Here is a 25,981-nt window from a genome sequence, read left to right as displayed (position 1 = left end):
ATATGGAGAAAACGGTATAATGCCAATTTGCTGCTACCTTGGTGTGTTGCCTAATAATTCGGGATAGTTGACTATGCAATTAAAATTAAAATCTGTGAACATAAAGGTACTCAGTAGCTTTGGAATAGGGAAAAAAAAAAAAAAAAAAAAAGAGGGCAGTGCTAGTGAGGAAGTCTAATAGCGGAAATTTAAAGTGACATTTAAATTAAATTCTTGCCTCTGTTTGTAAATGTGGCAGTGTTTAATGCGGTTTTGATCAGTGCAATATGCTATCCTTATATCAGCATAGAAACGAAATTTGTTCACAGTGCAGTCAGCATCAGGTTCTTGTGGGTGGTGGGGGATGTCCCTTTACAACAAGCACTTGATTTAAGTGGGACAAATGAGCTAAATACGGGTCTGTTGTCTGTAGACACAGAAAACCAAGCTAAAAGTCCATTTCTGTTCCTGGTGGAAAAGCTTCCTAGAGCTGATTCAGGGCTTCTCTGTGAGCGCCCCAGAGCCTAGGATTAATTCATACTAGTGGAAAAGGTCATATAATGCTCCAAAGAAATTGCTCTAAACTGTGTAATCTATAGGGGAGTTAAGGGAGATACAGGTTGTGTTTTGGTTTTTTTTCCCCCTCCAGAAATTTACCCTACATTTCTGCTTTGAACAGATGTCTTCAAAAAGTGTGTGGGAAATTTCCAGGAAAGTCTCATACTCTTGAATTCTACTATGTTTCTCAAGTGCGATAATGATTTCAGAGATGACTGAGGCTATTATTTTGTTTAGTTCACAACATTTTCTGTTTCAATTCTTCAGTTTGCACGAATACAAATATCTGTATTACTAATCGCTGTATTAAATCACTGAAAAAAAGAATACATAGAGTTTCCATTTTTTAAATATTTTCCTAGGCTTGTGAAATGTTCCCATAATTTTTTTGATTCCTTCCCAAATTTAATTGATATTCTTGGCTGTCTATGAGGGCAGTCATACTAGTCATTGAACAACATTCAAGCGCACCACTGGAAATAAGCCTTTCTCTTTATCCTGTGCGGCAGGAGAGGCCGAAGGCTGAATAGTCAATTCGTCCAAAAACTCCGGGCAGCACTAAAGTAAAGAAATAGAAGCAACAAGGCAGAGGAGAGGTTTTAACTGAGATATATATTTTGAGGGACTTCATTTTCAGCAGGGTGGCTTAACAAACCAGGAGATGTCTCCATTGAAGCCTCGTGAGCTCTTTAGGTGTTGGCAGGTCACAAGTCCAGAAACTATTTCATGGGTGAAAGAGAATGTCTTGGATGAGCGAGGAGGCATAAGGAAGCATCCTGAACCGTGGTAGCATCTCAACTCAGGGAACAAAAACACACCGTTGTGGAACTACGGCAAATTCTTGAGCACACGTAGGTGTTCTGCAGAATATTGTCTAACAGACAAAACCCACCTTCTTTAGTGGATGTATGGGAAGGGGGAAATGAACTTATAAAAGGACCGTGAAGATAATTTTGATTCTGATGTAAGACAAATTACTCATAACACTAGCTAGGCAGTCAATTTGAGTTTCTATGGAAAGAAATTAAACAATAGAAATGCCACTAATAGGAGCAAACCTCGAATCATACTTTTGATGTGGCCAAGCAAAAGTAGAAGAGACATATGAATCTAGAAACTGAAGAGACAAATGACTGAACTGTCAAGCTGTCATGCCTGTAACTAGCCTCTATGACAATATTATTATTACTAATCCACCTTTCCCCTGCCCTTTCCCTGTGTAATGCACATCTCTGTTAGACTCCCTGGGATAGGGAGCTATGAGTCCAAGGACACTGACCTTGATGGAGGGATTTGAGTTTTATTCTGGAGGTGTGTCTGTGTGCTTATACATATAGATAAGCATTTGCATATGTTTGTGTAACAGAAAAGAAATGTTAGATAGCATTTGCAGGCTTCACTGAAGTGATTTAGAGGGAGTAGGTGGTTACTGCCCTAGAACATGGAAGGGGTTTGATAATATGGGAGAGTAGGAGGATAATTAAGATTGCAAATATTATTTATGTTTTGTAGTTACTGTAGCTAACTCTTCTGTTTCTGTATCTTCAGATATATCTGTTTTCTCTAAATTCTCATATATTTGTTTAATGTAAAATGTTCTTAATTTTGTTTTAATAGAGGAAACTTCTAACCAATGGGCATGCATAGAAACATTTGAAACACAGCTCTTTAAGACAGAAAGCCGAAAGACAAATAAACATAACACAAAAAAGTACTATTTTTATAAAAGCTTGTGTATTTTAAGCAGCACTCTTTTCTCTTCCTAGTCAGTGTTATGCTTTTAAACTCTTCAGACTGCCATTATCATGTCGAGGGATGATATCTTTATTATGTTCAGTGCAGTATGCTAACGCTATCTCCAAGAGATGTAAAGAGGGGAGTCACTGCACAAGGGTGCTCAGAAAAGAATTTTGGAAAGATACTAAATATCAAAATCTGTTGAAATTTTCCTACTATATTTACAAAGTGTGTTCTAGGAATCAGTACAGGACCTTATTCCCCTTGCCCTGGTTTGCTAGTTCAATGCAAGTCCTACAACTGGATCAAATGGAAAATATTTTATAGATAATCCATTGCGGTCATAGAACATCATAGCAAGCTGGTTAAAGCATCATTTAGCTGTATGATTTCTCTCTGGTGCTATAGTAATTGACATTTAAATAAAGACTTGGGTAGAAGAATGTTTAAGTTATTGGCTTCTTTAAAGAAATATTTGCAGATCATATTTACAAAACAGAGTATTTTACTCTCTGTTTATGAAGCAGTAAACAGGTCTGATCATTTTCAGTGCATTCTTTTAAAAAGATCATTGTATCTAAATACTGATTTTACAGTGTTCAATTAAATACAATGCATTACTTTCAAAATTAATAATTTTTACGATGTGTATCTGCGCAGGAAATCACAAAATGGCTGTTCTTATTACTTACAGTTTAGGTGAACACATGCCTCTTGTTTACTGGTGAGAGATATAATAAGTGCCCAAATTCTCATTCCAATTCACTGAATTACCCGGCTGATCCTACTGCTATTGTGCATCGTTTCCCAGCAGAGCACAACTGGGATCTCACAGCTACTACACAAATAGTCCATATAGTATGGGAGAATGCAGAAAAGACACTTGGGACATTCTCTGAAATATAAATTTTGTTCCTCAGACTAGTGGGTTAATTCTCATTCCGGTAATACAGAGGGCAGAATTTGATTACTTTCAATTATTCTGATTAGGAAAAAAAAAAATTGAAAAAAAAATCAAAAATACATAACAAAATCCCAATGAATCACAGAACAGTTTGGGTCAGAAGGGACCTTTAAAGATCATCTGGTCTAACCCCCCTGCCATGGGCAGGGACATCTTTCACTAGACCAGGTTTCTCCAAGCTCCATCCATCCTGGCCTTGAACACTTCCAGGGATGGGGCATCCGACTTCAAAATTTGAACTTTGAAATTCCTAAAATACTTGTGAGGCAAAAAAAAAAATATCAAAATTTCCTTTGAGTTTCTGTATTTGTTTCTGTATTTATTTCAGTGTGTCATCTGGAGAATCATATAGCCTATAAAATCCATGTAGTGTAGAGCAGCACAATAAGCAATAGGAGTATTTGTCTGTCAGTCTTACTACTGTATTTTTACTTATTTATTTTTTTCCTAATAACTATGCTATATAAAACAGTTTGTGATTTCATTCTATGACCTCTGAAGTCAGTGAGCTTTTCCACTCACTGTCGTAAACTTATTGTCAGGTACAGGAGATTAGGCATGATCATAACTTCTAGTCCAAGACTCTGAACATTGGTCTGTATTGGTGAACGTACTATACAACAGACTGATATAAATCCAGTTGGGTTATTAAGATTTCTTCCCAAAGGGAAGAATCATGGTCACATTTAACGTGCTAGATTCAAGGCTTAATAAAATAACCAATTATAATAATGTTTGTCTTTTCTTATAAGAAAAAATATCAGAAGTGAAAGCAAAACCAGTTAAGTCAATATAATTTCAAAAGTCAATTTAAATCACAAATCATGAGGATACCAAGCCAAAACCTTTTGTGATATTCTGCATTCAGAAGAAAATATGTTTTCCGTGCCAGTTTTTGCTGTTCTACAGCATTTCTCTGCAGATTCTTACTCAATAGTGAATTAATGTCATTCTTTTGTGACTTTTAAATAGTGAATTAATTTCATAATTTCATGACTTTTAAATACTTTCCTGATACCATCCACCCCAGCATCACTACAGCTCAACTCCTGCCCATCAATCCTGGGGAGCTTCCTTTTGTTCCAAAGTGCAAACAGGTCTGAGCAGGAGTGATAACCGAACATCCCCACAACACTTTGCATTACTTTGTAAATCCCATATTGACGCCAACTTGAACAATACCATTTTGCTGATAGAAACATTCTCTCTGATATTTCAAAAGAAAAAGTTGTTCCGCTCTGCCATGCCTACAGTCTTAAATACTGAATTCTGGCAGCTGAATTGTGGTTTTGGTTTTATAAGGAACCGTTGAAATATCCAGCAACATTTTTAGACTACTATATTAATCTATGTTAATTTTGCAAACAACATATTTTAGCTATATAAACAACTGAGCAACAAATGAGGCTCATCTATCCTGTGCACATTAGCAGAGTTCCTGTAGAAAAATTAAGATCTGATCATATAATTGAGGACTGTGCAATAACATGTGTGGATGAAAACGGGGGAAATTCTAGCTGAGCAGGCAGCTGTAATACTGGTGTGTTGGGTTTGCGTGGCCAGGTTTTGGTAGCGGGGGGGCTACAAGGCTGGTTTCTGTGAGAAGCTGCTAGAAGCTTCCCCCACGTCCGACAGAGCCAACACCAGCCGGCTCCAAGAGGGACCCGCCACTGGCCAAGGCTGAGCCCATCACCGACGGGGGTAGTGCCTCTGGGAGAACGGATTTAAGAAGGGAAAACAACTGTCCGACAAGCTGCAGCCGGAGAGAGGAGTTAAGAACATGCGAGAGCCCCAGCCCTGCAGCCCCCAGGTCAGAGCAGGAGGAGGGAGGAGATGCTGCAGGTGCCGGAGCAGAGATTCCCCGGCAGCCCGTGGGGATGAAGCCCCTGGTGAGGCAGGCTGTCCCCCTGCAGCCCAGGGAGCTCCACGGGGGAGCAGATCTCCACCTGCACCCGGGGAGAGAGGACCCCACGCCGGAGCAGGGGGATGCCCGAAGGAGGCTGGGACCCCGTGGGAAGCCCACGCCGGAGCAGGTTTTCTGGCAGGACTGGTGACCCCGCGGGGGACCCACGCTGGAGCAGGCTGTGCCTGAAGGACTGCAGCCCGGGGAAGGGACCCACGCTGGAGCAGTTCCTGAAGAACTGCAGCCCGTGGGAAAGACCCACATCGGAGAAGTTGGTGGAGGACTGTCTCCTGTGGGAGGCACCCCACGCTGGAGCAGGTGAAGGGTGAGGAGTCCTCCCCCTGGGGAGGAAGGAGCGGCAGAGACAGCGTGTGATGAACTGACCCCAACCCCCATTCCCTGTCCCCCTGTGCCAGTGGAGAAAATTGGGAGTGGATTTGAGCCCAGGAAGAAGGGAGGGGTGGGGGGAAGGTATTTTAAGAATTTGTTTTATTTCTCATTACCCTACTCTGGTTTGATTGGTAATGAATTAAATTATTTTTTCCCCAAGTCGAGTCTGTTTTGCCCATGAGGATAATTGGTTGAGTGATCTCTCCCTGTCCTTCTCTCGACCCACGAGCCTTTTGCTACATTTTCTCTCCCCTATCTAGCTGCAGTGGGGAGCGATGGAGCAGCTTGGTGGGCACCTGTCATCCAGCCAAGGTCAACCCACCAAAACAAGCATTTTATTTTCAAGTGTGTGGTTCTGCAATTTGAACAAATTTTGGCTTAAAAAAAGAAGTGGCAGTTGAAATAAGATATTTAGCATAATGTCTAATATTGGGCATTGCCCTTCTTAGCACTGAAAAAATTAAATGTTAGTCAAGCAATCATGGCTATTTTGAATTTTGATTTATTTTGATTGTATCAAGGCAAAACATAGTGGATTTGAGTGATAAAAGCATTACATATACACACAAATGCATAAACCATGTGTCATTGAGCTTTCTTTTTGTCCTGATAAAATTTGAAGTTATATATGTGGAATACTGGAAAGAGCTTTCAGAGGAAACAGCTCATTCTTCTGCATGTTGTTGGCAATTTGTTTCTGATGTCAAAATGTATGTTTTTGGAGAGCAGAATAATATTAGAAGTAGAGAATTTTACCAGGAGATGCTATTTGTTGTAATAAACTGCTCTGGAATTCATCAGTTAAAATGAATGCTGGCATAGTCATTCTTCTGGCCTCATATTTTTTTTAAAAAAGCCCTCTTACCCCAAATTTCTACTCTTTAACTATATTAGACGATTGATGGACATTCTTATCTTGATTCAGGAAGTTATCTAAGAAATGAAATTTCGTCCTTGAGTATACAAGTATCTGTAACTGTGTGCACACAATTGTGCATTTAAGACGATTATTTTTTTAATAAATAGATCTGTCTAAAAAGAAGCCCATGAAATACTAATTTTGTAAACACAGATGCTTTTGTTTTTCGTGAGCCTGTGATATTAGTAAAACAGGCTCACCAGAAACATTTCTAAGTACCTCACCTGATGTGCTTATGGATTTGAGGTTGTCCGCTCCCCATCTTGTCCATGCACATCAGGGCTACAACCATCAGCGGGTGTAACATGATGGCCAGAACAACCGTCTTGCTATAGTATTGTTGACTTTTTCCTACATTATGGGGAAGCTTCCAAAATCACTTGGCATTGGCCATTGCTTACCTCTAAATACAGACTAACCCCACCTTACAACTCCTGTATTTGAAAGTGTACACATTTATAAAATTATTTGCAATATTAAATTAAATTATTACATTAATTAAAGTATTTAAAATGAGAAATCATAAAATATCATTTCAAAGCCCAGCATTGAAATTATTGTCTTCTATTCATTCTCCTCCAGGAGGTAACACTTCCTGACCCCAGAGAACAAGCTATTAATATAGAGATATTTAAGCAGAGGAGAGCTCACTTGATACATTTAGAGGCTTGTTCTGCATCGTTACAGAGTGCTTTGCAACACTGACTTGTTAAACGCTTTCCTGTGGCCAACCTCAGTCAACCGATCTGTGTTATGTGAAGTTCTTCTGAAGGTCAAACCTCAAAGATAGTTTCAGGACCGAGGGCAAAATGAGTTCACGCTTTGTAGATACACTTCTGCTCTTTCTCCTGAGCGGGTCACTAAATGGCTCTCCGGGTACCTAGAAGTCAGGCCCTTGAAAAGTATAATTCGGATATCCATATGATATATAACCTGAGAAAATAACCCCTTTTGATCTTTGTGGAATGACTCCCTTATGTAGATGAACAAAACAAAACAATAGCCTGTATTGCATGTTGCTGAAACGGATTATTAAGGAAAGATGTTTTCTCTTAATTGTGCTTGTCAGCCACTAAACCCAGACTAGTACTCTCTTATTTAATCTCTACTACCTCTCAGGTTTGACCTAGGAATGGATTTCACACGTACTCTGCATAAATATTTTAATCTCTGTGTAATTATCCCTTAAATGGACAGCAGTATTTTAGCCAACTAGTGTACACAGTTCATTACTACCAATTTGTGTCACCTTTTGTCTTGGACAAAGTTTTTTCATTCTTACATGGTTTTCCTCTTTCTTCTCCTCACTCCCTGCAACTTTTAATAACAGTTGTCAAAAAAAAAAACCCAAAAAACAACCCCCAAACCAAAAAAAAAAAAAAACCACCAGGAGAAAAAATAACCTTTTCTTCTTATTGAAACAGCCTGTTGTTTTGCATCTAGGTATTAATTAATTGCAAGAATCCCCTCTGTTCTCTCAGAAGCAATCATAAGGGTATTTTCCTAACCCATGCTGTGATCATAACTTTTCAATTAAAATGACCTTCTTTTACCGCTGGTTTCAATAAGGAGGAACTGAACGGGTGTGCGGCACGACATACTTGCAAGACATACTTAAAGGCAAGCTGTGTTCTGCATTTTTTCACAAATTAAGTCTTAACTGGGGTACACCCCTTAACACTCCCAGAAATGGTGGTCTTTAACACAGGAGATCACGTCTCCATCATGCATGCCTTAAATGGGGAGCATTAACCAAATATATTATAATTTACTGGGCATTTCCTGAGAGCTCATGAAACTCTAGAAGATTCTTCCAGAAACAGTAGTGCAGTACAAATAGTGGAGCACAGCATAGTTTCACAGGTTGAATCTTTATACTTCTCTCCCACATAAAAAATCATTAGAAAAATAAAGTTTTCATTCCTGAGCTTGCTCCTGCAAGATAAAGAAAAAAAATGAAGAGTGTTCACTTTATACTAGGGAGGTAATATGCATCATGGCACTACTTTAAGATGAGATACTTCCTACCCATTTCACACTTTAGAAATAATTACTTAACACAGTGCAGCCCATTTTATTCACAGTAACTTTTTCTCAGTAATTTACTTAGTAGTTTTGAAGTGAAAAGCATCATGCGGTGTGGAAAGCCACAGAGCTTCTCCTGCCGGGCTTTAGTTTATTTTTTAAAATGTCTTTAGGCGTTTGATCATCATGGAATTGACTCACCGTTAATGCTAATTGCCGTACTAAAGAAAACTTCGCTAAAATATAGTCTATTAGAAACAGAACTGGACTGGGAACTGGAAGCAGAGTCTAGTTCCCACAGACTGTGGATTCAGTCGCTGTCTTGTTGGTGTACATCGTGGCCATGTATAACATGCGGAATCTCTACACTTGTTCCCGTTTTATTGAAATCATTGAGTTTTATAGGAAACGTTTATTCAATCATGATTTTGTAGATGATACTGATGAAATCATAGGGTATGGCATAGAAGAATAGAGTAATAAATAGGAAGTGTGGAACGCTACATTGTATTACTACTGAAATTGCTATTGAAGTCACTGCAGAGCCAAATTAGTTATTAGAGCAGTACTATTTAAAATAGTTGATATCCTTATATGTTAAAAAGAGGCTTAATCTGAAACATCTAAGTTTAAGTTATTTAGGAGGGAAGGAAGAAAACCAGATGTAGAGGTCAGCTGGCACTTTTGCCACTTGCAATTAGTTTCTATATGCATCTGTCATATTCTAAACAGCTGCAGATGTCTGTGGATAACTTTTAATAGTGCATGATTTGTACCGAGACTTGCAAACTACCGCATTTGTCTCGGTACAAACCGTGGACTATTCCACAGTAAAAAGTTTCCTGCAGTGAATAACTCGGTACAACTCCAGATCAGTAGTTCACCTCCAAAGCCAATGCTAATTGATAACAGAAGGCATATCCAGGCTAATTTAAGAATTTAAATTCCACGGACTTTCAATCCTGTTGAAAATGCACACACTTGTCTCATTGGATGAATTTTCAAAAGCATCTAAATCACTTTGCGGGATATAAATAACTTTGGAGCTGACAAACCAAATCCAAGCACATTTAAATGTTCTTTGGACGGCTAGTCTTCCTCTGGCACCTTTGAAGGCTCGCTCAGTTTCATTTATGAACATCAGAATGAAGGTGGTGCCAATTAGCATCTGTTTCAAAGTTTTTTCAGGTCTTGCACTGGAAGCACATGTTTCAGTCTGCTGTGATTTCATTTAACATTCTTTAAGAGTTTTTACACTTCATTTCCTACAAGAAGTCTTTGTGGCAATCTACCAAAAGAACTACCTTGCTTTTAACCCCTTTTGCAATATTGGGGGGATTTTTGTTTTCCAGAAGATGGTGTATGAAGGAAATTTGAAAGATAGGGTTGACTTCATCTTTTTTATTTTAAAGGCCAGGCAGAGTGTAAACTGTGCAGTGGTTTTGCGTGTTGCATATTCATATACTTTCTCCCATTTCCATTACCTATGAGATGGGCTCCAACGGCACTTACCTTAACAGCTTCAATGTCATCATTATCAACGTAGCAGAGTTAACTTGTCATATTGCACAATCATAGTAATAACTCTTTTTGGAGGCATTTATGTGGATGTGCAGAGCTATTCATTCAATTACCCTGTGGACCAGGCAGGGATGGTCAAATTAATTACCGTCTCATGAATATAGAAGATAAAGGGCCAAATCCAATTAAAGACCTTGGAGTCTATGAGCTCGGAATTACAACATGAACATTTTAAGTGACTTTTTTACCACAGGGGTACAAGGACCTGAGCTATGCGTTGTGACTACTGAAAAAAATGAAGTCACCTGAATCCAGGAGATTAACTCTGCTGAGTACAGACTGAGCTGCCATGCCTACTGGATCGTAAAAAGCAAGTTAGGGCTGGAAGGAGAAGGTTTTTTTCCAGCTTATGCTCTATCCTAAAGACAGGTATTGATACTTACTTTTTTGGAAAGACTAAGTGAGGTTCGAAATCACATAGAGGCTGTTCTGCCTCCTTTTTTTTTTTTTTTTTTTTTTTTAATAGTTAAGTATCACCCAGGAAATGAGAGGCCTCGGTCTGATTTCCTGTTGTGAGGATTCACAAAACTTTATTTCCTTTATGCCTCTGGACTGGGCGTATTTTTTTGCCTATCCCGCTGAAATTGAGCTGTGGTGCAGCTTGGGACGAAAGGGTCCCAGGGACTGCAGGCACCGCAGCCCACCCCAGCATATCCCACCTGGGGACTCCAGGCAAGGCTTTCGGGGCAGGTTTGCATTTGTTTGTCCTTTTGAATCCACCAGTCTCGCATCCTTGCCTTCAGGGGGAGAAGGACGAGTCCTTTCCCTTCCCTGCTCCCATTTCATCCACTTAATCCAAGTCATCTCTGTGATGATTCCAAAAATACAGCTTATATTCAGTGCAAATTCGGAGTGTCCATGAAAAGTGAATGCTGCAATCATTCAATGGAAATAATGGTAAAACTCCTGCTGACTTGAGAGGGAGAACAGAGAGGCTTTGTAAATGTGCCAGTTATCGTTTCAGTAAAGGTCTTTATCTTTATGAATTTAGTTTTATTCTAAGAGCAGAACAAAAGCCAAAAAAATTTCTGATATCTACAAGGAGAATAAGGACTCTAATCAGTTTATAGACTTAAAGCATTATTTTATGCCTAATTAGTTTGTAATAGCATTTACAAAGGCTTTTTTTTTCTGTAAAAAGACTGTTGATGAAAATGTCACAGAGTTATTTTCAACAGGCTTTTGCTTCAGGTATCCCACATGGACATTCTGTTATTTTGTGCTGGCCTTTACACTAATGCCCTGTAATTGTGTTTCACTTCCTCTGATTAAACTGACAAGTAATTTGAATGGATATCACTTAGCACATTGATCTAAGGTGGTGACAGGAATAGACTGCGGCTTTGTTCTGTAAAAATAGAAGGAGGTGGTCCTTTGCTCTTGCATTCTTTTGAAAGTCTCCTTGGAGGTTAAATAGTTCTTTAATTTTTGTTTTGTTTTATTTCCTCACTAATGCCTCATGGTAGTGATGTCCTACAAAGGAACATGTGGACACAAAGCAGCCAGTACTCAAAGTGAACGATTAATTACTGTAATGAGGATTGAGTTATTTTCTTTCCCAGGCTTTCCTCTATCTCCATTCATTCAAAACTGTAGCTAAAGTTACAGTATGTGTCCAATTAAACCTCACGCGCATTGTTTGCTTGCAGGTGGGGCTTTCACTGGAGACGTGCCAGTCTGAAAAGCCTTGTTGCCAGACACACGTCACTGCCCTCAGAAAGTTTGACACATGCACTAACCTGATATTGTGTAGGCTGCACAGTACGCTGCCAAGAAGAGTGTCAGAGCTGGAACATAGCAGTGGTTTCACTGGCTGCAGGAAACATCAATCGAAATAATTTCCAACATTGTTTCAGCGTAGACTGTAATTGAAAAGTGTGCAGAACAGGTTGGGGGATAAAGAAAAAACAAAAAAAGCCAAACAAAAAAAGTACCTGGGTGGTCTGGAGGGAACTGGCAAGATAAGGGAAAGGAAAGTAACAATGAATTTGAAAAAGCATTTAATTCTCTGCTATAAGTACAAATATTGAGTTAGCATCGACTTTCAGCTGTATACATTGATGAACACATTTTTGATAGGGAATAAACCAGACCTCATTTCCTTGTGGATCATCGAAGGAATACAAGAGCAATGCAATTAAAAAGAAAGAAATGCAGATGTAATACTTGATATACGTCTCATAAAGAGATCTGTTAGATAGTGACAGATGCAACCAACTAGTTGAAATTCTATTTTTCAGTGATATTTGGTTATAAAAGCACTATAAGTACGGCCAAGCCAAATCTGTGCCTCCCACAGGCAGGGGAGACTTGGGAGGTTTGAACTCTAAGACTATATAATACCTGTCTTTATGCCTTTGTCGCAGATGGAGTCGTGTGAATCACTCATAAGAGAGAAGCAACAGTATACGTTATTGATATAAAGTAGTTAATGAAGTTCAATGGTAAATGCGACCGGTTTAACAAGATTTGATGGCAAGGTACACTGGATTATTTACTGCACAGAGGACAGGGCCAGATAAAACTGTCAGGGAGACCCTCCCGTTGAGTCAGGAGGTTCAGAAAGGACCCACTTGCGTTCTGATCTCCTTCCCAGACGGGAGTCTGGGTCCAGCTGGATCAACACTTAGTCCCAGACTTAGTCCCAGACTTGGTCAACGGTTTATGTCTAAAGGATTATATGTGTACTATCAATCCTTTACGTCACTTAGGATTTCGAAGTTTAGCACGCTGTTAATCGCTTATTGAGAATCTGTTGCGGCAAGGACTCTCTCAGCCTCGAGGAGTAACCCTGAGAGGTGACCCCGCTCAAGGGGAGATCCTGGTGTGCAGCCCACTGCCCTGCAGGAGAGCTCAGCGGGCCCGCGGCTGGCCACTATTTACGGAGTAAGATGGTTGACTTATATCTGCATACCAGCAAGACATCTGGGTCACCGTTCCAGGTTGTTGGCATCTGTCCCCCAAAGTCCAGAGTAAGCTGGATGCAGCCATCACGACCCCCACTGGTGGTTATGGCTTAAGTGGGGTGGGGAGCACACTGCCACAGCCATTAACGACAATTCTGCATCTAAATAGAATGGCATATTTGGAACTTCAATATGTTCTTTAGAAATGTTCATTTGAATACCAGTAAACGTCGTGAACTCTTTGATGTACTTCCAATGGTCACTTCATTTGTCAGAAATGTCTATTTGTTTAAAAAACTCCTTTGCTTAAAAAAATGCATAAAGGTCTACACTACAGAAGCCAACGTTAAATATATAAACGAACAAAAAAGTCTTTGCTTGCAACCAAATAACATCATGTGGTTCTCTTTTCCCCCAAGAGGGGAACCTGAAAAACACTAAAAGGACGTTTTAAAGGGATGCTGAGATGTCTCAGGAAGTCCTGCATTTAATTCAGCGAATAACACTCATCCCTGTGACTCATAATATAACCTTTAATCTAAAACCAAGCAGGAAGAGATTGGCTACAAGTGCCTTCTAGTGAATGAGACATAAGACTGAGGCCAGTAGTCATACCAGCCATCAATATCACCTCCATGAAGAGTTCTAACAAGTATTTCCACTAATCTTTAACAGAGACGTAACAAAGTTTTACTCAAATAATTTGCTGAGTTTAGATGCTTGTGGTATTGTTTGTTACATGTTGTAAGACGTCCTGAACTTCTCTACCACTCTTCTTTTCTTAGTTTCCTGGTATTGCTTCAACTTTTTAACAGATAAAATTGTAATAGAAGGTATGATAGAAGGCTTTATTCATAGCGCTTTCATTACTTCGTAACATTAATTATTATGCTTATAATAATAGAATAGACTTTTCTCAAGAGCTTGTATTAAAGTGGGTAAATTTTAACACTTTTTATTTACATAGTCCTTCACTATGGGCTTCCATATCTGAAGGGAAAGAAAAAACATGTACTATCTCCTTTTCCTCCAGTTATTTTAGATTAAGAGAAGCCATCCAGAAGCAATTTAAAAGCAGATTGCAATTTACAGCTGGAAAGCAGTTGGTGGTTAAATGAGGAGTTTGTAGTGGACCCTTTGCAAGTAGATGTCTGTGAAGAAATTAGAATAATTTCGAACTCTGGAGTAAACATTTCTGACCTTCTAAATGGAAGCATCTGCAAGATTTCATTTAACTGATGAGTGGGGAGATTCTCAGCTGGTGTAAATTAGCGTGGCTTCAGTGAAGCTGATGGTTTTGTAACAGTTTACACCATCCACATTTCTTTCCTCAGAAATCCTCTTTTTTTAATATGCATTTAAGTGTAACAGTATCAATTTTGTGTACTGACATCTTCTGAACAGAAATATGCAGTTTATTCTGTGAAACCCCTTATGTTTTCCTCTTTGAGTCCTCTGAGTAAGCACTGCAAAGGAAAAGATGCTCTTTAACTACAAGAAATATTCTGCAGATCAGTATTCTAATACATATTGTTACAAAGCCAGCCCCCTCAAAAAGAAACGGATGAGGGGAAGCCTCAGAGACATCAGTTCTCAAGGACGTTAGGACGTACAGAAGTACACTTGCGTGCTAACACTCGGATCCCCTGCATTTGCAGTGATATAGATCTCATTACACACATATCGCAGAGATTTCTTGAGGACATACCAGAAAACGCCTCTCAGGTTATCAGCCTTTGGCTCCTCCGACTGCATTTCCTTGTTTTCCCCTATTATCAGCAAACTGCAGTTCCAAATTAGGGTAACGTTGGCATATGTCTTTATCTGAGAAAGCTCTGATTAGAGAAATCCAGCTATAACTGGGGGGGATTTTTTGTTTCTTCATTAGGTTGCAACGTTTCTGTGACCAGCAACAGTCTGTCTCTTGCAATCACACCTGTAATTACAAAGATAAGAAACAGTTTTACATAGCGTTGTCCTAAGGCTGTTGGTAGTGATGACCGAAGTATTAAAGTGTGTCTGTAGGTATTTGTATGTTCAGGGGTTTTGAAGGGGGAAAATGAGCATGGAGAAACAAGCAAGACTGTTAAGATCCAATGCCAAATCTAAAATTTATGAAGTGTGTTTCTTTTAGACAGTAGGAAGAAAGTGAATAATTTACAGGACCTCAAAATATCACAGCCTGGAAGTACAGGAATGTCTTTTGGGAAAACTTTTAAAAAAGGTGCCCGTAGAATGCTAATATTTTTAAATTCTCTGGAAGGAAATCATCCAAAACACACATAATTTGTCCAAGATGCAGTCTCTAGCCTGATCCTTAGAGGGCTAGGCAATCTTTGTAGTTACTAGGAAGGACTTTTATCTCACGAAACTTAGTTGTTTAAGAATTGATCATCTAGTACCACAAGCCCCGCTGCACTCTCAATGGAGAGAAGCAACCCCATGTGATGATATGTATCCCATATTAACATCAATATGTAAGACAGATGGGTGCTCTAAAAATGCCTGTCACTATATACTGAATATAGAAGGAGGTAAAATAACTAGACTTTATTAAGTATTTCTAGATGGTAAAATTAAATAAGATGGTCCTACCCTGAAAACTATCACTGCTTTCTCAAAGGGCAGTGTGCGCTACATTATGATCTGAATTTAATTAAATGGCACAACTCTTAAATGATGGCAGGATATTCTTGCCTTGGGGAAGACCTTTTAATAGATGCATGGCTTCCCCCCGCCCCCTTCCAAAAAAAAAAGGAAAAAGAACCAATGCATGTTTTACTTAACGAATATCGATGAGATTTGTATGTTAGGCTTGGCAGGTAACTGAGGCAAGACCCACCAGTTGCCTTTTCTGCATTTTTGGTACCTGTGTGCTGTAAAATCCAGTCTTGTCTGGTAGCTACAAGAGAAGGACTGTATCCTCACCACAGTCATCTTCAAAACTTGTGTTCAAAAATACACAGAACTACAGAAATATTCAATGTATATCTACAGTGAAAAAAAACCACCAAACCCAACAAATTGCTGCCTTCATTCTCAAGAATGAAAAAGTTCACCATTTTAGGCAATCTCTAATATCATTATAAATATGAATTCTTCAGGCAGTTCTTTTTTAGGGAAGCTCAGATGCCAGTATGGGATTATGGGTAAATATCAATTAATACTAGCAGCTGCCACTTGGGAACTAATAAAATCAAGCCCTAATCCTAACTGGTCTTTCAAATCAAATGTCTGTCATTGATAACGTTTCTGAAAATCCCTGGTTATTGCCAAAAGACAAGAAGTAGTTACAAGAGCGAATTATGCAAAACAAGAAAAGCAATAGGCACGAACCAACCAAAGAAAAATACTCCCCTACACAGAAGTTCTCCCTCTTGTGAGAAGATAAAAGAAGAAACCACACAAAGTCGCAAATAAACGCACCACTTAATTCATCAGTTCACCACTTGAAGACAGTCAGATATTGTGGTGATGTGGACTGCATAAAAAACATGCATGAAATAGAAAAAAAAGAATATTCTTCAACCATTTACATATTCAGTTTTCATAATTTCTTTACTTCATTGCATACTTATTTTGAATTATGTACAGATCTAGATAAAACTGGCTTGGATCCAGGCCAAGGACAAGATTTGTGCACCTCAGGTACTGATATCATGTCCGGCTCATGGTTCATTTATATTTTATTGACTTTATTTACTACCTGGCATTGCAAGGATGTGGCTTACCCAGTTTTCTGCATTGTTGTGATTATTTATGCTACACTGGAACCAATTACACTAACTGTGATCTGATCACAATTTTGTAAGGTAATTAAAAGCTACTGAAAGCAATTGTTTTATTTTAGGAAAACTTCTTGTCCATAACATACATTTAAGAGCAGGTTCTTTAGTGAATGGCATTCTAGAACTGAGTAGGATTGTGGAAGCGCCATGAAGAAAGCCTGTAATTCAGTGTTTTATTGTGAAGCGGCAAGATAATATACATACTGGGGCCTTTCTGTCTTGTCCCTTCTCTGTGGTGACTGAACCTTTCTCCTTTGCAACTGCATAAACAAAGGCCAAAAGACCTGAGCAGAAAAAGAATATCTAAGCAAGCTTTTTTCCCCCATTTATGCAAAATTATCTTTTTTTTTTTTTTTTTTTCCTCAAAAAGAAAAGAATGTTTAAGAGCAAAAGGGAATGTACAAATTTTCATTCCACTTTAGGTGATTGTCCATCAAAATTGAAGATGGAAAAAAAGGTGATTGCAGAACCTCTGGTGTAGTTACTTAGAATAAATGCTAAAAACCAAAATAATTTATGGGAATAAATATAAAGTATGGATGAATCACTGAGCTGAGTAGAACAGTATTTCACGTTCACACCATGCTCCTAAGAGACTACTCACCATTCAATTCTTTTTATTTATTTGTTTATTTATTTATTCTAAGATGTCTTCTTCAGCTCATCCATAGAGGAACCACACAGATTTTCTAAAATGTTTTCCTGACCCATCTCCCTAGTGAACAGCCAGGATTTTCAACTTCCAATGAAATTTAGTCTCTACTCACTTCTGCTAGGATTTATAGTTTAGCCTTTTCCTGACCCAAAATTAGTCTTCTTAGCCTGTCAGAGGGAGACTATGTATTGGTACGTTTAAACCTAGCTTTCTGCTTAAAAGCACTGATGCAGCTTATGTCTGTTGTTCAAAATGTTTTTCCTCTTAGTACTAAGCTTCTCTTCATCACTTTTAAAAGGGCTATTGAACATGAGCATAGTTTTTAAAGAGTGATGTTGTTCAACATTTAAAATAAAATATTAGGACAGATATATTTTTGAGCAGCAATTTACGCCTTAATAAAACATTGTGATATTGAAGTTCTGAATAAACTGTAAATAATGGAACCATCTACCTAGGGGATGATGAAAATATAAAAGTATATCAAGGTTTGGTAGCTTTTGGATCAATAGATAATCTTTCCACCTGTCTCCTGGAGGCTAAATTACTCGATTAATGGCAGCGAGGATGTCTTGGACATGCAACACGTAATATGTTAGGAGCCTGAGCTCTCCCAGGTATTTTGGCTTCTATCTGAAGCAGCAGAGAAGACAGAGGAATGCATGAAAACAGTGGTCCCACAACTTGTTACGCAGTTTTAGGCTATTATTTTTATTCTTGGTACATTGAAACACTGAGCTTCTAAATTATGCACTTTAAAGAAAAAGGATAATAGCGCGCTCTGACATCACTCATTGAGTTGTCATACACATTGGGGTTTGGTCTGTGACATTATGTTGTAGGCCTGCAGTTGCTGCGCTTTTTGTGTATTTCTTGGCACTCCATCCCCTTCTTTAATAGCTTACTATTGTCAGCCCTGTTCATCTGGCATCGATTATATATTTATTTTTTTAAAAATAATATGCTCAAAAGAGTGGGTTTGCATTTCATACAACTGTAAGTAATCGTAACTTTTCAATATGAGGATATTCATTACCATAATATCTAAGTCCTCTTTATAATAATAATTTTGGTAGTAGCAATTTTACGTGTTTCATGTGCTGAAATTTAAGCTCTCTGATTTCCATATCAGTGGTATTTAGAATTAGTCAAAACTAACAACACAGTTCCAGTCTGGAGCATCTTCTTCCAAGGCTGACTGTGTCTCATCCAAAATGTGTTATGTCTCTAGGCTGATTGGCCTGACTGCCCATGTCTTTATTCTGTGATATTCTCTAGGGTTAGAAAAGAGTGTCCTGTTAAGTACCTCATGCTGATGAGTTCTGTAATGAGCAAGTCGTGGGATCTAAATGTCCGTAATACTTGTGAAAAATATTTTGGAATATTTTATTTTACTCCGACAGTATAAACAGTGAACAGCCCATGAAAAGAAGAAAACGAAGTAGAGGAAAAAGGTCTTTTTTTCAAAAGGAAAAACAGTGCTCTATCTTAGCAGAGGTCATTCTAGCAGATGTTGAAATTTCTTTCCAACCTTAAGTGTTTTTTGTTATTATTTTATTTCTCTTCCTAACTAACTGAAGTTGAAGTTCCCTCTCTAACTAAGTGCTTACCTTAATGTTATGCAGTTTTAACAGTGAAAGTTTTTAGACTTTGCTTAACATAAGGAAGGCAATGATTGTATTCTGTATTTGGTTTATTATTCAAGTAATATTGTCGACAGTGGTTGCGACTGTAGGCATTTTCTAGAGAGACAGAACAGTACCTAGATTTCTTCCACTAACTGGACATGGACGTGTTCAAAAACTACTCAAGTTCTCATGCCAGGTGGCAAATCGGGCTTAAAAAAATGCTTGAAAAATATATTCAGGGAGCTGGATCTTATGTGGCGTGATGTGGGAGGGAGACGGCAGCCTTGGGTAGAAGCGCAATGGAAGACCCATTCCTGACCTGGGGGACTCTGCAGACAGCACAGCCCCTGGTCAGGAGCCCGTGGAAATTAGCTCGTCCTGATTAGCTGTGAATGAATCAAACAGGCAGGGAAAAGCTCTCAGGAAATTAGGATGGGAGTAACACAGATTGAGAGAAACATTTGAAAGTATCTTGAGTAAAAACAGTATGCAAATGCTGTTAATGGTCACTAGAAATCAGGAACCTGATTAATATATTCTACTGTAACAATGTTCTCCTTATTACACCATAAATAGATGTAATTCTGTCCACGGGAACTCTGAATACCAAGATTTTGGCATTCAAGGAATTCTGTGCATTTCTCCTCCTTCTCCTTTTAACCCAATGCCAGCAGCAATTTTTACTTCCTTTTCATCCCGTCTCCAAAGTATCTTTCTTCTCTTTGCAGAACAAGATTAACAGAGAAATGCTATAAGGCTCAATACTAAGCTTTATGGGTTTTTTTCAGAAACACAGGAAACCACTAAAATCCTTTCTATCCCTTCTAGGAATGAAGGCCAAAAATTTATCACAGAGCAACATTAATATAAGAGTATTTAAGGACTTAAATAAATAAACTTTTATAAACTTATATTTTCAGCACAGAGCAGATGGTGTTTGACAGACCTGCCTGAAGCTATGTAACATCACATGCCATGCTATTTATTTTTCAATAATGTGATTTACTAAACAAATTTCTCCTTCTTTGAAATCATACAGCGAAGAAGGGGGTTTGTACCCAGATGAAAAGGCAGTAGCCATTTTATAACAGGTGAAGGACAGTTAAAATTCCTGGATAAATAAAAACTGTGCAGAACGTGAGAAGTTCCTCTATGACTTCATCCGTATTCATATGTGTTAATAAAATATTGCCATTGAGAGAGCTCGACTGGACCTCTGTCCACTTGGTCTGCTGGTCTGCTTTCCAACACAGACTGGTTCATGCCATTTACTATCTCAGACATCGTGCCGGCATCATTCAGGCAATTGCACGGAGCAGGGAGGTTTGGGGTAAGCAGTATAGAAGAGGCTTTTCTCTGTTTTGGAAGGAGAAGGGGCTGGCCAGACGGATATTGACGGTTTGTGTTGTGTGGCCTAAGGGTCACAGAAGGGTTCCCAGTTGTCTCGCGTTTCACAATAGGATGTACCTTAAGGGCCACTGTTTATGTAATTTAAAACTAGACTAGAAAAGTTACAGGATAAATTTGAAGAGAGGCTTAGGAAAGGTGCTAGATGGATGCTACCATGGGCCTACTCTCAGGGATAGTTTCCTCCTATAAGCAACACAAAACACCCAGGTTAGGAATCTAAATTACGTCTAAGTCAATCTCAAAATTTCTACTTTTTTTTCCAATGACCATTTAGGGAATGTCAGGAGCCTTTGCTCCTAAACGGTTCAGTTCCTCAGATGCCTAATTTGTTCAGTGTCATTTTATCCTGTAGCTGAGTACCCTGGAAGACGTCCCATGTTCCTATTCAGGACAATTTTCTGACACCCTAAATGGGTACCAAGCATTAAGTGCTTGACCTTGCGTGTGGCTGGTGAACACAAAATACATCTGCCCTACATGGGATCAGTCAAGAAGAATTGTTAACCAGTTGTTTTGTTTGAGAGCTGTAAAATAGCGTCCTAATGTAGCCTTAAGTGTCACGGTGTTTGCTTTTTGGTTTTTTTCTGCATTGTGTTAATATTCACTGCAATTTGCACAGTTTAGCAAACTATTTCCCAATTTTATTAAAAAAAAAAGGTTATCTTTCCCTAGCAAAAAATGTCTTGAAACATTTTGTGTGGTTTTGTGTCTTTCTAAGCCAATGTATTAAAGTTTAAACAATGAGAAGGAAGAGAAGAATTCAAACAATATTAAAGAAACCGATAAAGGAATTATTTGACTTGGAAAATAAAGCATCCCAGAACGCTAATATCACCAAGCATGCTCCATTCAGCTAGTACACAGCACACAGCTGGAGTAATTGGAAGTTGCCTTAGAATATAGCTTTGTAGTCTAACAAACTAGGAACCTGGCTGAGACTAGCTCATCTGGCAGTCCCCGTTGTACCGTTTCAACAGTTAGGTGAGCCTCCCTATACCAAATTTACCCGCCTCATTTTTATTGTGAAATTTCAGCTTGAAAAACTATAGATTGTGTGCACATGTGACAGCTGCTGTCTTGGACAAAATACCAAGGACTGAATTCAGGACATCTAAAACTAAAAGCATGTGCTGACATTGCTTAGGCTAAAGAGCCGTAGTTCTTTACTTGGCGACCAGAAGAACTCAGTCAAAGCATGAGCACAAGAGAAGTGAGCTAAAAATATTGACGGGCTTACACAGATGCCTCCTTTTGCTTGTATCATAGCAAATGCTTTCTCTCTCTGTTTTCTGGTGTCAATTTGTACAATTAACTCCAGAATTTGTAATGGATTCTTTTTAAAAACCTAAGAGGTAAATTTATGTTTTGTATTAAATTCTAGTGGCACTTGATATTTTTATGTTTGAATTTCTAAATAAAAATAGGGGATGGGTTTTACAGATTTCTGAATGATCATAAATGTATTTGCCACGTATCATAATTAGACTTACAGACAATAATAGAAAGCAGGCATTCTCTCGAATGAATGCTTAAAGCAGAGGACTGGAACACAGGCCACTTGCTAACGTGGTCATGTAGAGCTGATAACAGTGCTGTACATTTGAGAGATTATTATTGAAAGGGTATGTTTAATCCCCATTCCACCCCAAAAGTGACTTCTCAATAGTTCCCAGAAACATATGCTATTAGGCTCAGCTGGAAATAGAAAATCACTCTTAATCATATGCAAGGAACAATTCTAAATAGGAGTATTTGAAAACAGCATTGGGAAGGAAAGAGTACTGCCAGAAAGAATGGAAGATCATTTTGATTCTTGATGAAAAGCTATCAAAAAAAGTTCAATGTGATAAGAGATGTGACAATCTTTAGAGAAGCAGCTTTCTCTTAAGAGAAAGGTAATACAGCTGACAAAGTCACATAATGCTTTTTGTACCATTGAACTAAAAAAATATTTTTTTCATTCGTTATGAGCCACAAAACCCTTTTTTCCCTCTTTTTAATCTTCATGAGGATTTTTGCTTTGAGATTTCCTGCAGGAAAGTGTTTTAAGTGGAAGTCTTCTTTATACTGCACCTAATGTCTGCCAATATGATTCCTGTTACAGGCATAGGGACCATTTTCCTTCTGTCCTCAAGCTGTGTTGCCGCTTATTATCATGTTTAACATTCCCAGTGCCTGGCAGGGTGGAGATTAGAAACTCTTAATATTCGTTTTATAGTGAAAGGTCTTGCCAGATTTTTTGGAGTATAGGCTATAATATATGCACATAATTTATTGGTGGAAAAGTTCTGAACTCTCCAGTGAGTCACCGTAATCTTTCTTCTTATCATTTTAGGATTGTTTTAAAATACTCTGCTATGCCCCCCACACGTAAACATGGTAAAAACATGACATTGGAAATAACAACTTGATGGAAGCAAACAAAAAGAGATGCACAGATTTCCTTTGATAAACCTGTACTATTTTTATAACAAGTGTGTATTTGCTGAAGTATTTTTCTCTAACTCCAAAATTTCATTTTCAACAGACTGGAAGGAAGGAGAAGGGGGACCCACTCAACATTGCTATTGACAAGATGACCAAGAAAACACGAGACCTTCGAAGACAGGTAATCTATGCTTTTTATAATGCGTCTTGATTTTCCAAGGAAGTCATTGCTTTTCAACTTCAGATTGGTTTTGCCTCCTGTAGAGGTACAAAGAATTTGTGTCCTTCTTTAGATGTGGCACTACATTACACATGACATTAAGCAAAGGAGTAGTATTTCCTGAGCCAAAAAAAAGGGAGACTGAAACATATTCCAAGTGTAACCCCCACTGCTCTTAATATGTGGGAGGGTAGGCAGATTGGCCAGACCTTCACTGCCTTTGCAGCCCAGCAACCCCAGTCATAAAAACACTGGCATATGTGCTTATTTGTATTTATTTGAATACTCTCGTTGAAATAACAAGAACGATGAGCAGAATATGAAAAAGTTTGTAAGAGCCCAATATTTTCAAAGAAAACTTCTAAGGTACCGTATTAAATAAAGATCCTATGAAGATCCAGAAAAGACTAATAAATAACAGGTTGCCCAGAGAGGTGGTCGATGCCCCATCCTGGGAACATCCAAGGTCAGGCTGGACGGGGCTCAGAGCAACCTGATCGAGTTGAAGATGTCCCTGCTCATGGCAGCAGGGTTGGACTAGATGACCTTTAAGGGTCCCCTCCAACCCAAACCATCCTCTGATTCTATGAATAACTGTAAAGCATAGTTTAAACCATAAAGGTTGAATTTCTTATAGTACGTTTATCATTGTGTTTGGTAATAAGACTGAAAGCGTCACTCAAAAAGCTTGAGATGGAAAAGAAGGGAGATTGGCAAACAAAAGGGAGAAACCTTCTACAGGTATCTCTTTACACTTTTAAAGTTAAGGCAGGAGGGATTGCCTCTTTTTACCTGTTTTTTTTCTCCTTTTGAGATTATCCCAATTCTGCATTTTTTGTAAAAATAATTAAAAAAAAGGAAATTCTACCTGGCCAGTCAAAGGTTGCCTTTGTGAAAATGATCCGAAATCCACAAATCTGCAAGACTTAAAAGTATCCTCAGATACCTATTTGCAACATGATAGTTTCAGAAAGAATGGCCCCTGTAGGCATTTTGAAATCAGTGCTCTGCACTGCTAAAACTCAGCTCATTTCATCTCTTCCTTAACTCACAGCAAACATGTTTGAGGATCATATTCTCAGAGCTTATTTCTCCAAATAATAAAAATACCGCAATGGACTTACAAACAATATGAATCATTGACTCTCCTGTATAAAGCCTAGCATCACATCTGTTGCTCAGCTAATGACAGAAGAAAGATCTCCGCTGTTCTGACCTCCAAATTTGTGGGAACCTAGGTTCTGCAGTGGAGCTTGTACCATGTGTTGCCTCCCACCTCTGTTCTTATTGCTTGAAGGAAGTAGCAGACTAACACATGAGTTGGTTTTCTGTGTGAGGCTCTCAGCAGTTGCCTGAATTACTCATCTCTAAAACCAAATTTACTCCGAAACGTGATATAAAAATGGCACCTTTCTTAATAAACTGTCTGCTTCTCGTGTATATTCAGCCCCATGGGTGTTGAATTCAATTTCAGAAAGGTTGGAACTCTGTATGTGGGTAAAGTGAAGCACATATATAATTTTTTCCTGCGTGGAGATGAAGCTTTTAATATAGTTTCGGATATTTATGAAAGTTAATCACATAGGTATAATGTTTATTAAATTGCGGCAGTTGCTAGTAAACTAATCAAGATTAGATCATAATTGTGCTAGGTTTTGCACAAGCGTAGAGGAAGATGGAGTCTCTGCTTTCAACAATGTGTATTCTGACTATAAATCATTATCCTTTAGAATCATAATCAATGTTCTGCTTCATCACATGCATAAACAACAGTCTACATGTGCGTGTCTACCCAGACCTGCCTATACACCCCCTGCTACATTTCAGAATATGAGGATGCCACTGAGGGCTTAGTTTAATGGTGGGGGAGAGAGGCTTGAAGATTAAGAAGAAATGAGCCACGGTTGAGATTGCAGTGTTATATTATTTCAGTCTTTCTATTTTGGGCTAAATCATGGGAGAGACAACCAACTTTGAATACCATAATGCCTTTTGTTTTTAATAAATCCCTTTTAAAGCTTGCTTGTCAGATTTATGAAGCTTAATGTTACCACCATAAAAGTAGACAATCTACAAAATATGTTTTGGTAATGAAGAAGGTATATATATTTCATTTGGTAGTCAAGCTCCCTCGCAAGGCTTCAGTAGTCAACCATCGAAGACTGATTTTTCTTTCTCTCCCCAGGTTACTTATCTCTTTATTTCTGAGATTTTAGTTGATTATCTACAGAAGGTGCGGACATGTGAAATGATTGTGGATGGGGTACCCGGTGCTAAAATTCCATCTCACAATTTACAGTCACATCAATATTTCCTATTCTGATGGAATTACATCTTTTCTACTCACCATTTAAACTCTCCTGGGCATTGGAAAACTATTATGGAGATCTAATTATATGTCTTTATATAAACTGCCAGTAAGAACATCAACCTAAGTCAGACTGAACAAGTTCTTGGAAGCAGACAAGTCTCACCAGCCCATAGCTTACTGCTGCCATTTCTTTCTTGATTTTGAAGAATTTGGAAAAAGCACAGGGATCTGTACCCGATAACAAGTTGTGCCGATTGGCAGGGTTTGGGCTTTTTTCTCCCCCCAGTACGCAAGTCTGTCATAAGGAAAAAAAAAAAAAAAAAAAAAAAAAAAAGCCAACCCAAAAAAAAAAGAACCAAAACCTAAAAGCTAAACAAAAGCATCTTTCACTGTGTGGTACAGCAAGCTAGACCAGCAGCAGGGTGCTTGTTGATACCAGTTATTTGGTTGGGTTTTTTTACCTGCATAGGGAACAAAACCCAAAACAACGAACCGTAGAGTTTAAATACTCCAGCTAATCATAAAGCGGCACGCGCACGCAGCATTTGGAGCCTTGCGACTCTGCCGTGACATTGAAACA

General features: G+C 38.6%; 1 protein-coding gene across 5 annotated transcripts in view; it reads left to right on the top strand.

Moving 5' to 3' along the window:
• Window positions 1–25,981, top strand: part of CTNNA2 (catenin alpha 2) — a 512,225-nt gene that overhangs the window by 363,122 nt on the left and 123,122 nt on the right. For all 5 annotated transcript variants that reach the window (XM_049792668.1, XM_049792672.1, XM_049792671.1 and 2 more), the window contains one exon: window positions 22,971–23,051. In XM_049792668.1, the coding sequence (XP_049648625.1) occupies window positions 22,971–23,051 (81 nt within the window). The remainder of the gene's footprint in view (window positions 1–22,970; window positions 23,052–25,981) is intronic.

The sequence above is a fragment of the Accipiter gentilis genome, chromosome 3 (assembly GCF_929443795.1).
Source record: "Accipiter gentilis chromosome 3, bAccGen1.1, whole genome shotgun sequence".
Taxonomy (NCBI): domain Eukaryota; kingdom Metazoa; phylum Chordata; class Aves; order Accipitriformes; family Accipitridae; genus Astur; species Astur gentilis.
This window is presented reverse-complemented; position numbering and strand designations above follow the sequence as displayed.